At 45.4% G+C, this 12194-nt stretch overlaps 1 protein-coding gene across 1 annotated transcript in view; it reads right to left on the bottom strand.

Moving 5' to 3' along the window:
• LOC119951295 (tripeptidyl-peptidase 2-like) overlaps nt 1–12194 on the bottom strand; it is a 158648-nt gene that overhangs the window by 123723 nt on the left and 22731 nt on the right. The window contains exon 5 of the mRNA XM_038774358.1: nt 6572–6696. Within this exon, the coding sequence (XP_038630286.1) occupies nt 6572–6696 (125 nt within the window). The remainder of the gene's footprint in view (nt 1–6571; nt 6697–12194) is intronic.

Here is a 12194-nt window from a genome sequence, read left to right as displayed (position 1 = left end):
AGATGTACACTCCAAATTTGAATAGGATAAGCTACAGATGGAATTCAGTTTACTTGGGAATTAAGCAGACAGGTAGCAAATGAAATTTAATGGAAAGTGTGGTGCATGGAAAAATGTTGGGATGTATTCATAGAATCTACAGTCCAGAAGGAGGCCATTCGGCCCATCGAGTCTGCACCGGCTCTTGGAAAGAGCACCCTACTTAAGCCCACACCTCCACCCTAGCCCCGTAACCCAGTAATGCCATCTAACCTTTTTGGACACTAAGGGGCAATTTATCATGTCTAATTCACCTAACCTGCACATCTTTGGACGGTGGGAGGAAACCGGAGCACCCAGAGGAAACCCTTGCAAACACGGGGAGAACATGCAAACTCCGCACAGACAGTGATCCAAGGCGGGAATCGAACCTGGGACCCTGGAGCTGTGAAGCAACTCTGCTAACCACTGTGCTACCGTGCTGCCCCTGTGAATGTTGAACTGAAATAGTGAAGTTAAGAAATTACCCTTATTGTATAATGCCCTGGCCGTCACCTTACAAAATAGTAATTGCTGCTATTGAAGAGATCATCCTGAGTGGAAAGGTTTAAAATGATGAGAACAGGTCGCTTGGACTAACCTTGTATTCCCTGGAGTCTAGAAGGGTAAAGGGTGGTATAATTGAATTACTTAAGATGATCAAAGGAACTGATAGTTTCTCTCCACAGACCCTATTTCCTCTCTCCACAGACCCTATTTCCTCTATTAGGGTGTCAGATCAAGGAGCAAACAATCTTAAAATTAGAACTAATGCATTCAGGGATGAAGGACTTCACACAAAGGTTAGTCAACTCTCTCCCCCAAATAGCTGTCGGATTGGGAACCACTGAAAATTTCAAAACTGAGATTAACAGGCTTTGGTAAGGCAAGAGTATTCTTGGATACAAAACTAAGGCAATAGTTAAGAGACAGATTAACAGGCTCAAGGGCAAGTGTTTTTTTTTGTTTCTACAAATGAATTGCATTACAGGGCGCAACTATTTAAATTGGTTATGTTCCCACTGGAACCCAGAGGTATAGAGATGACCTGATTGTAGTTTTCAGGATTCTAAAGGGACTGGATAAGAGTTGTTTGGCAGTACAGAACTTGAGTATTGCTGAAAAATATCATGCTGTTAAAGCTTTGTAATTTTGTACTCTTCGGGACAATTCACAAGAATTCACCAAATATAAAGGCAACAGGAGGGAGGGGTTCAGGATTTTGGGACATTGGAACCGGTTCTGGTGGCGGTGGGACCATTACAAACCGGACGGGCTACACCTGGGCAGGACTGGAACCAATGTCCGAGGGGGTGCTTTTGCTAACACTGTTGGGGAGGTTTTAAACTAATGTGGCAGGGGGATGGGAAACAGATTAGGAGGTTAGAGGTCAGTAAAGAAGCAGCAACTAAATCCGGTAAGGTACTAGATAATAAACTCCATGTGACTAAGGGGAAGAGTCGACAGGGAAGAGTAGGTGAACGCAAAGGGACAGGTGGTCTGTCGTGCATTTGTTTTAATGCGAGAAGTGTAGCAGGTAAGGCAGATGAACTTAGGGCTTGGATCAGTACCTGGGAATATGATGTTATTGGTATTACTGAGACTTGGTTGAGGGAAGGGCAGAACTGGCAACTGAATATCCCAGGGTATAGATGCTTCAGGAGGGATAGAGAGGGAGGTAGAAGGGGTGGAGGAGTTGCATTACTCGTCAGAGATGATATCACAGCTGTGATTAAGGAGGGCACGATAGAGGATTCGAGCACTGAGGCAATATGGGTGGAGCTAAGAAATAGGAAGGGTGCAGTAACATTGTTGGGACTTTACTACAGGCCTCCCAAAAGTGAGCATGAAGTAGAGGTACAAATATGCAGACAGATTATAGAAAAATGTAGGAGCAATAGGGTGGTTGTGATGGGAGATTTTAACTTCCCCAACATTGAATGGGATTCGTGTAGTGTTGGAGGCGTAGATGGAGCAGAGTTTGTAAGGAGCATCCAGGAGAGTTTTTTAGAGCAGTATGTAAATAGTCCAACTCGGGAAGGGACCATACTGGACCTGGTATTGGGGAATGATCCCAGCCAGGTGGTTGATGTTTCAGTCGGTGATTACTTTGGGAATAGCGATCACATGGATCTCATGGACAAGGACAAGAGTGCTCCGAAAGGAAGAGTGCTAAATTGGGGAAAGGCAGAGTATAACAAAATTCGGTAGGAGCTAGGGAATGTGGATTGGGAGCAGCTGTTTAAGGGTAAATCTACATTTGAAATGTGGGAGTCTTTTAAGGAGAGGTTGATTAGAGTGCAGGACAGACATGTTCCTGTGAAAATGAGAGATAGAAATGGTAAGATTAGGGAACCATGGATGATGGGTGAAATTGTGAGACTAGCTAAGATGAAAAAGGAAGCATATGTAAGATCGAGGCGACTCAAAACTGATGAAGTTTTGGAGGAATATCGAGAAAGTAGGACGAATCTCAAACGCGCAATAAAAAGGGCTAAAGGGGGTCATGAAATATCTTTGGCTAACAGGGTTAAGGAAAATCCCAAAGCCTTTTATTCGTATGTAAGGAGCAAGAGGGTAACTAGGGAAAGGATTGGCCCAATCAAAGACAAGAGAGGAACTCAGAGGAAATGGGTGAGATTCTTAATGAGTACTTTGCATCGGTATTCACAAAGGAGAGGGACAAGACGGATGTTGAGGCTAGGGATGGATGTTTAAATACTCTAGGCCAAGTTGTCACACGGAAAGGGGAAGTTTTGGGTATTCTAAAAGACATTAAGGTGGACAAGTCCCCAGGACCGGATGGGATCTATCCCAGGTTAATGAGGGAAGCGAGGGTCGAAATAGCTGGGGCCTTAACAGATATCTTTGCAGCATCCTTGAGCACGGGTGAGGTCCCGGAGGACTGGAGAATTGCTAATGTTGTCCCTTTGTTTAAGAAGGGTAGCAGGGAAAATCCAGGGAATTACAGACCTGTGAGCTTGACGTCAGTGGTAGGCAAACTGTTGGAGAAGATACTGAGGGATAGGATCTATTCACATCTGGAAGAAAATAGACTTATCAGTGATAGGCAGCATGGTTTTGTGCAGGGAAGGTCATGCCTTACAAACCTAATAGAATTCTTTGAGGAAGTGACAAAGTTAATTGATGAGGGAAGGGCTGTAGATGTCATATATATGGACTTTAGTAAGGCATTTGATAAGGTTTCCCATGGCAGGTTGATGGCAAAAGTGAAGTCGTATGGAGTTCAGGGTGTACTAGCTAGATGGATAAAGAACTGGCTGGGCAACAGAAGACAGAGAGTAGTGGTGGAAGGGAGTGCCTCAAAATGGAGACGGGTGACTAGTGGTGTTCCACAGGGATCCGTACTCGCACCACTGTTGTTTGTGATCTACATAAATGACCTGGAGGAAGGTATAGGTGGTCTGTTTAGCAAGTTTGCAGATGATACTAAGATTGGTGGAGTTGCAGATAGCGAGGAGGACTGTCAGAGAATACAACAAAATATAGATAGATTGGAGAGATGGGCAGAGAAATGGCAGATGGAGTTCAATCCAGGCAAATGTGAGGTGATGAATTTTGGAAGATCAAATTCAAGAGCGGACTATATGGTCAATGGAAGAGTCCTGGGGAAAATTGATATACAGAGAGATCTGGGAGTTCAGGTCCATTGTACCCTGAAGGTGGCAACGCAGGTTGATAGAGTGGTCAAGAAGGCATACAGCATGCTTGCCTTCATCGGATGGGGTATTGAGTACAAGAGTAGGCAGGTCATGTTACAGTTGTATAGGACTTTGGTTAGGCCACATTTGGAATACTGCGTGCAGTTCTGGTCGCCACATTACCAGAAGGATGTGGATGCCTTGGAGAGGGTGCAGAGGATGTTCACCAGGATGTTGCCTGGTATGGGAGGTGCTAGCTATGAAGAAAGGTTGAGTAGATTAGGATTGTTTTCATTGGAAAGACGGAGGTTGAGGGGGGACCTGATTGAGGTATACAAAATTATGAGAGGTATGGACAGGGTGGATAGCAACAAGCTTTTTCCAAGAGTGGGGGCGTCATTTACAAGGGGTCACGATTTCAAGGTGAGGGGGAGAAAGTTTAAGGGAGATGTGCGTGGAAAGTTTTTTACGCAGAGGGTGGTGGGTGCCTGGAACGCTTTACCAGCGGAGGTGGTAGAGGTGGGCACGATAGCATCATTTAAAGGGCATCTAGACAGGTATATGAATGGGCGGCAACAGATTGAAGTAGACCTTGGAAAATAGGAGACAGGTTTAGATAAAGGATCTGGATCGGCGCAGGCTGGGAGGGCCGAAGGGCCTGTTCCTGTGCTGTAATTGTCTTTGTTCTTTGTTCAATCTGGATTGCTGGTTGCTTGGCAAGTGAGCTCTGATTGGCGCAGGTTGGTCAGTACTTATTGCAAACAGTGGAAGGGGCAAGCTGTCTGATACAATCCACCAATCTTTGGGATGTACGGCCTACACACCTGGCATCATATCAGCACTGAAATCCATATACCACATTACTCATTTGTGTGATTGGCAGAACGTCTTTTTGACTTAGTGGTGAACACCACTTGTATTGCTACTGCAGAAGTAGGTACGGGAAACATCTAGCTTTGCCTGTTACTCAAATGTTTGAGATTCCTTAACCTTCCAGTGTAATTTGAGGTAGTCTGAGCACTTTCCAGGACCAGAAGTGGCAGCCTTAGGTCCATTCATGAGCTTGCGTGTTACACAAGTGTGAAATGAAAAGATCAGGGTAGCCATTATCTCGCGGTATGGCTTTGAAGCTCCTTATTCCAGCCACAAGTTTGTACACTGAGCAATCATGCAATGCTCTCATATTGTAAATTGTTGTTCCCTTTACAGTCTTTTTCAGGACTGGATAATGTTAACCACAATAACTGTTTCATCTTGTCCAGAACAGGAAAATCAGAGGACACAGTTCGCGCTCGAAGGAAATTCAAAACTAATCAGTGAGCGAGTGGTCAATATATCTGACAGGTTCCCTCGGGAGACAATGGAAACAATTCATACCGAATCATTCAAATACAAATTAGAGATTTATAACAATTAATATTATTTTGGGATACACTCACTGAGCAATTTGAGATCCTCTCTAAATAAAAGGTCCCAATGCTCCAGCTATCACTTTTGCCTTTCATAAACAACTGTTGTCAAATGTAAACTAATTGGTCAGACGAACATTGCCTCCAACTCAAAATTCTCATCCTTATATTCAAAGCCCTCCATGGTCTTACTCCTCCCTACTCTGTAACCAGCCCCACAAATCACTGAGACTTCTGCGATCCTTCAATTTTGGCCTTTGTATACCCCCAGCTTCCTTTGCCCCACCACTGGCGGGCATGCCTTCAGCTTTCGCTTTCAGATTGACTTTTTATTTAAATTTAAAACATACCAAGAGAGTCCTGTATCCCTTTGCACTGTATTTCTGAAGCTCAAAAGCGCAAACTAACCTCTGCTCTGATAACCTGCTAACACTGAGCACATTCTAGCTCGGGAGAGGCACTTTTGGAGTTCAGATTAGCCAATGCTCTTTTCCAAGGGCCAGTGCAGACTCGATGGGCCAAATGGCCTCCTTTTGCACTGTAAATTCTATGTACTTGTGTCTTTCTACGCCTGAGCTGTGGGAATCTGCCAAAGCTGGCAGCGAGGATTGAATGGCGAGATCCTGCAGGCAACATCCAAAATCTTCAAACCAAATAGGTTGAAGTAAATATGACGTGCAGCTCAGAAGCGTAAAAAACCTCAAGGATACGATTATATTTCGACAAGAGGAAATATTTAACAATTCGGTCACAAAGTGATCATAGTTTGATTCTCCCTTTTAGAACTGCCACATGATTACTGCAAATATTACAAGTATTGCAATTTAAGAAAAAGCTTGCTTTGCTTCCAAGTAAATTTTTCTACTTTCTTGCAATCAAGAGGTAAATAAAGAATTTATCCTGCTACGTCATTGCTTAAGGTAATTATTTGACCAACACATTATTAATTATCATGCAGATTCACTTTTGGAAAATGTCAATTGGTTTCAAGCGTTTGATTGCATCTGTTGGAAATTACCTCAAGTACAATTTTTTAAAATTCAATTTTACAAGATGTGGGCTTCGCTGGCGAGGCCAGCATTTGTTGTCCATCCCCAATTGCCCTTGAGAAGGTTGTGGTGAGCTGCCTTCTTCAACCACTTCTGTCTCTGAGGTGTAGGTACACCCGCAGGGCTGTTAGGGAGGGAGTTCCAGGATTTTACCCCAATGACAGTGAAGAAACGGCGATATATTTTCAAGTCAGGATAGTTAGTGACTTGGAGGGGAACGTCCAAGTGGTGGTATTCCCGTGTGTCTGCTGCTCTTGTCCTTCTAGATGGTAGTGGTCATGGGTTTGAAGAGTGCTGCTTAAGGAGCCTTGATGAGTCCCTGCAGTGCATCTTGTAGACGGTGTATACTGCTGCTACTGTGAGATGGTACATTCACTGTGCATTATGTTAAAAGTCTGAAGAGCTGACACTGGAAGATGTAAAATTTATTCACCTCCAACTGTTTCCATCCTGCCAAACCAAGCAATCATATACAGGCCCATGGTCTGAGTATTTCTTCTCCAGTAGGTCCAACTGATCAACTTGGCACTGAAGGTCTTCCAGGATCAACTTCTCTTCCTGTTGGTGAGTTCAATTGTAAGACAACATGTTAACAACTTAAAGGATAAGAGAACTTCCCAGCCCCAACCCCAGAATAGCCTCAGGAACAAGGGGCGGAATTCTCCGCTCCCGGGAAGGCCGTTGTGAACTCGACCGAGTTTCACGACGGCCTCGGAGGCCGCTCCTCTCACCTTATTCACCCCCACCCAGGGGGCTAGGAGCGGCGCTCCGTTATTCTCGGCCGCCGGGCCTTGACGCCGCAAATGACGCGACGGCGGTGCCTATGTGACGTCAGCCGTGCATGCGCAGGTTGGCCGGCTCCAACCCGCGCGTGCGCGGCTGACGTCACGACAGCTGACGGCTCAAACCCGCACATGCGCGGTGGCCGTCTTCCCCTCCGCTGCCCCGCAAGATGTGGCGGCTTGATCTTGCGGGGCGGCGGAGGGGAAATAGTGCGTTGCTTTTAGACGCCGGCCCGACGATCGGTGGGCACCGATCGCTGGCCAGTCCCCTCCCGAGCACGGCCGTGGTGCTCACTCCCGTCCGCCCTCACAAGCTTCAAACGGGCCTTTGCCGCCCATGTTCACGACGGCAGCGACCAGGTGTGGTTGCCGCCGTCGTGAACCGGTCACGAACGGCAGGCCGCTCGGCCCATCCGGGCCAGAGAATCGCCGGTCGCCGAAGGCCCAAGGGACTTCAGTCATGGGATGAGACTGGACAAGCTGGGATTGTTCCCCATAGAGCAGAGAAAGTGAGGAGGAGATTTAAGAGATATTGAAAATAATGAGACATTTTGACTGAGTAAATAAGGGGAAGACAGCCTACACACTGGCGAGTGGGACCCAGCACATTGGTATGATCTGGACTTCATTGCCCGAAAGTGCAGGAGGTAGACTGAAAGTCAACTCAATGTGAAAACCTGAATAGGAAACAATGAGAGGACAAATTGGATAGCTGCTTCCAAGAGCTGGTACAGGCACTATGGGTCGAACAGCCTCCTCTGCGTTGTTAGAATCTATATCCTGTGGTACTGCACCGTGGTTTGCTCCTTCTGCTCCATGTGGGAAGCCGAGAACATTTCCAGTGCCCGGGGCCAGCATGTGTGCAGGAGGTGTCTCAAGTTACAGCTCCTAGAAGCCTGGCATTTGAAGCAGGAGCGGCAGCTGCAGACACTGTGGAGCATCTGCAAGGCAGAGTATGTCGTGGATAACACGTAGAGAGAGGTAGTCACACCGCAGGCTCAGACTCTACAGGCAGGCAGGGAATGGGTGACCACCAGGCAGAGCAAGAGAGCTAGAAGGGCAGTGCAGGAATCTTCTGTGGCCATTCCTCTGCAGAACAGATATATCGTTTTGGATACTGTTATAGGGAATGACCTCTCAGGGGAAAAGTATGTCTCAGAGCGGTTACAGGACATTCTGGAGAGGGGGGGGGGGGGGGCATTGAACAGCCAGTAGTTATGCTAAACATTGGAGAACTGACTAGGTAGAAAAAGGGATGAGGTCCTCTAAACAGAATGTAAGGAGTTCGGAAGAAAGTTCAGAGGTCTGACCTCAGGATTACTACCAGTGCCAAGTGCTAGTCTGAGTAGAAATAGCAGGATATATCGGATGAATAAGTGGTTGAAGTGGTGATGTCAGAGGGAGGGTTTCAGATTCCTGGGGACCAGTTCGGGGTGAGGTGGGACTAGTACGAACTGGACAGGTTACACTTGGGCAGGGTTTGGAATGATGTCGGAGAAATATTTGCGGGAGTGGCTGGGGGAGGGTTTGAACTAAAACGGCAGGGGGATCAGAACTAATGAAAGGAATCAGAGGAGGAGGAGACAAGGACAAAAACAAAAGACAGAAAGGGGAATGAGAAAAAAAAGGGCCACAATGCAAAATATTGGGGGCAGGACAAGTAATATTAAAAAGACAAAGCTTAAAGGCTTTGTACCTTAAGGAACAGAGCATTCGCAAGAAAGCGGATGAACTGATCGTGCAAATAGATGTAAATGGGTGTGATTCAATCGGCATTACGGAGAAATGGCTGCAGGGTGACCAGGAATGGGAACTGAACATTCAGGGGTATTCAGTATTTAGGCAGGACAGACAAAAAGGAAAAGGTGGTGGAGTTGCATTGCTGGTTATAGGGAAAATCAACACAATAGTGAGGAAGGATATTAGCTCTGAAAATGTGGAATCTTTATGGGTACATATGAGAAATACCATGGGGCAAAAAACCTAGGAGGGCGTTGTTTACCACCCCACAAACTGTAGTGGTGATGTTGGGAATGGCATTAAACAGGAAATTAGAGACAGCTGGTTTGTAATGCAGAACAAGGCCAGCAGCGTGGGTTCAATTCCCGTACCAGCTTACCTGAACAGGCACCTGAATGTGGTGACTAGGGGCTTTTCACGCTAACTTCATACTTGTGACAATAAAAGTTTATTAAAAGATTATTACATGCGATAAAGGAACATCTGTAATTATGGGTGATTTTAATCTGTATATAGATTTGGCAAATTAAATTAGTAACAATACTGTAGAGGAGGAATTCCTGGAGTGCATACGGGATGGTTTTCTAGACCATTACGTTGAGGAACCAACTAGAGAACAAGCCATCCTCGACTGGGTACTGTGTAATGACAACGGAATCATTGCCAATCTAATTGTGTGAGATCCCTTGGAGATAAGCGACCATAATAATGACAGAATTTTTCAGCAAGCTCGAGATTGAAGGAGCTGATTCTGAGACTAGGGTCCTGAATCTCAGTAAAAGAAACTACGATGATATGATGTGTGAGTTGGCTTTGATCGATTAGGGATGACTGCCGATAGGCAATTGCAAATATTCAAGGAGCGCATGGGGGAACTGCAACAATTGTTTATTCCTGTCTGGCACTAAAACAAACAGGAAAGGTGACCAATTAATGGCCTACAAGGGAAATTAGACATAGCATTCGATGCAAGAAAAGAGCAGACAAATTATCCAAGAAAAACAATAGGTCTGACGATTGGGAGCAGTTTGGAATACAGCAAAGAAGGACCAAGGGATTGGTTAAGAAGGGGAAAATAAAGTATGAGAGTAACCTTGCAGGGAACATAAAACTGACTGTAAATGTTTCTTATAGGTATGTGAAGGGAATAAGATTGGTGAAGACAAATGTAGGTCCCTTACAGTCAGAAAGAGGGGAAGTTATAATGGGGAACAAAGAAATGGCTCAGCAATTAAATACATATTTTGGTTCTGTCTTCACAAATGAGGACACTCCCGTGTCTACGTGGGTTACGCCCCCACAACCCAAAGATGCGCAGGTTAGGAGGATTGGCCACACTAAATTTCCCCTTAATTGGCAAAAAGGAATAGGGTAATCTAAATTTACAAAAATAACAAATGAGGACTCAAATCAAATGCCAGAAATGTTGGAGAGCGCAAGGTTTAGTGAGAGGGAGGAACTGAAAGAGATCAATATTGGTAGAGAAATGGTGTTCATAGAATCATAGAATTTACAGTGCAGAAGGAGGCCATTCGGCCCATCGCGTATGCACCAGACCCTGGAAAGAGAACCCTACTCAAGTCCACGCATCCACACCAACCCCGTAACCTAGTAACCCCACTTAACCTTTTTGGACACTAAGAGCAATTTAGCATGGCCAATCCACCTAACCCGCACATCTTTGGACTGTGGGAGGAAACCGGAGCACCCGGAGGAAACCCACGCAGACACAGGGAGAACATGCAGACTCCGCACAGTGACCCAAGCCGGGAATCGAACCTGGGATGCTGGAGCTGTGAAGCAACTGTGCTAACCACTGTGCTACCGTGCTGCCTCGTGTTGGGGAAATTGGTAGGATTGAAGACTGATAAATCCCCAGGGCCTGATAATCTACATCCCAGAGTATTTAAGGAAGTAGCTCTAGAAAGAGTGGCTGCATTTGTGGTCCTCTTCCAGGCTTCTATAAACTATGGAACAGTTCCTACAGATTGGAGGGTAGCTAATGTAATTCCACCATTTAAAAAGTGAGGTCGGGAGAAAACAGAGAATTAGAGACCCATAAGCCTGACGTCAGTAGTGGGAAAAATTCTACAATCCATTATCAGAGATTTTATGGCAGAGCACCTAGAAAACAGTGGCAGGATCGAACAGAGCCAGCATGGATTTATGAAGGGGTAATCAAGCTTGACAAATCTACTGGAATTCTTAGAGGATGTAACTAGTAGAAATGTGGAGGGAGCCAGTGGATGTCGTTTATTCAGACTTTCAGAAGACCTTTGGCAAAGTTTGGCATAAGAGATTAGCATATAATTGTATTGAAATCGATAGAAAACTAGTCAGCAGACAGGAAACAGAATAGGAATTAAGACTTTTTTTCAAATTGGCAGGCAGTGACTAATGGGGTGCCGCATGGATCGGTGTTCAGACCCTAGCTATTCAGAATATATATCAATGATTTAGATGAGGTAACAAAATGTAATATCTCCAAATTTGCAGATGACACAAACTTGGGTGGGAGGGTGAGCTGTAAGGAGACTGCAGAGATCCTTCAGTGTGATTTGGACAGGTTGAGTGAGTGGGCAAATGAATGGCAGATGCTGTATAATTTAAATAATTGCGAGATTATCCACTTTAGTAGCAAAAACAGGAAGGCAGACTATTATCTGAATGGCCATAAATTAGGAGAGGGGAATGTGCAACCAGTCTTGGGTGTCCTCGTACACCAGTCGCTGAAGGTAAGCATGCAGATATTGCAGGCGGTAAAGAAGGCAAATAGTATACTGGTCTTCATTGCAAGAGAATTAGTGCACAGGAGCAGGGATGTCTCACTGCAATTATACGGGGCTTTGGTGAGGCCACACCTGGAATATTGTGCGCAGTTTTGGTCTCCTTATCTAAGGAAGAATGTTCTTGCTATGGAGGGACTGACTCCTGGGATGGCGGGACTGAGGTATGAGGAGAGATTAAGTCGGTTAGGATTGGATTTGCTGGAGTTCACAGGAATGAGGGGGAATCTCATAGAAACCTATAACATTCTAACAAGACTAGACGGGGTAGTTGCAGAAAGGATGTGCTCAATGCTGGACGTGTCCAGAACCAGGGGTCACAGTCCGAGGATACAGGGTAGACCATTTAGGACAGAGATGAGGAGAAATTTCTTCACCCAGAGAGTGATGAGCCTGTGGAATTCGCATACGACAGGAATTGGTTGAGGCCAAAACATTGTATGTTTTCAAGAAGTTAGATTTAGCACTTGGGATGACTGGGATCAAAGGATATGGGGGCGAAAGCGGGATTAGGCTATTGAGTTGGTTGATCAGCCATGATCATAATGAATGGCGGAGCATGCTCAAAGGACCGAATAGCCTTCTCCTGCTTCTGTTTTCTATGTTTCTATCCATTGTGACAAAATGCAATAAGCACTAGCTTTCTTGGTTCTTTTATTTGCATTAGGGTTTCCTTGTAGTTAGCCAGAAGCACCCAATATCACTGTGCAGATGCTGGGAATTCAGAGTAAAAACTGCCTGTCGACTG

The sequence above is a fragment of the Scyliorhinus canicula genome, chromosome 17, assembly GCF_902713615.1.
Source record: "Scyliorhinus canicula chromosome 17, sScyCan1.1, whole genome shotgun sequence".
Lineage (NCBI taxonomy): Eukaryota > Metazoa > Chordata > Chondrichthyes > Carcharhiniformes > Scyliorhinidae > Scyliorhinus > Scyliorhinus canicula.
This window is presented reverse-complemented; position numbering and strand designations above follow the sequence as displayed.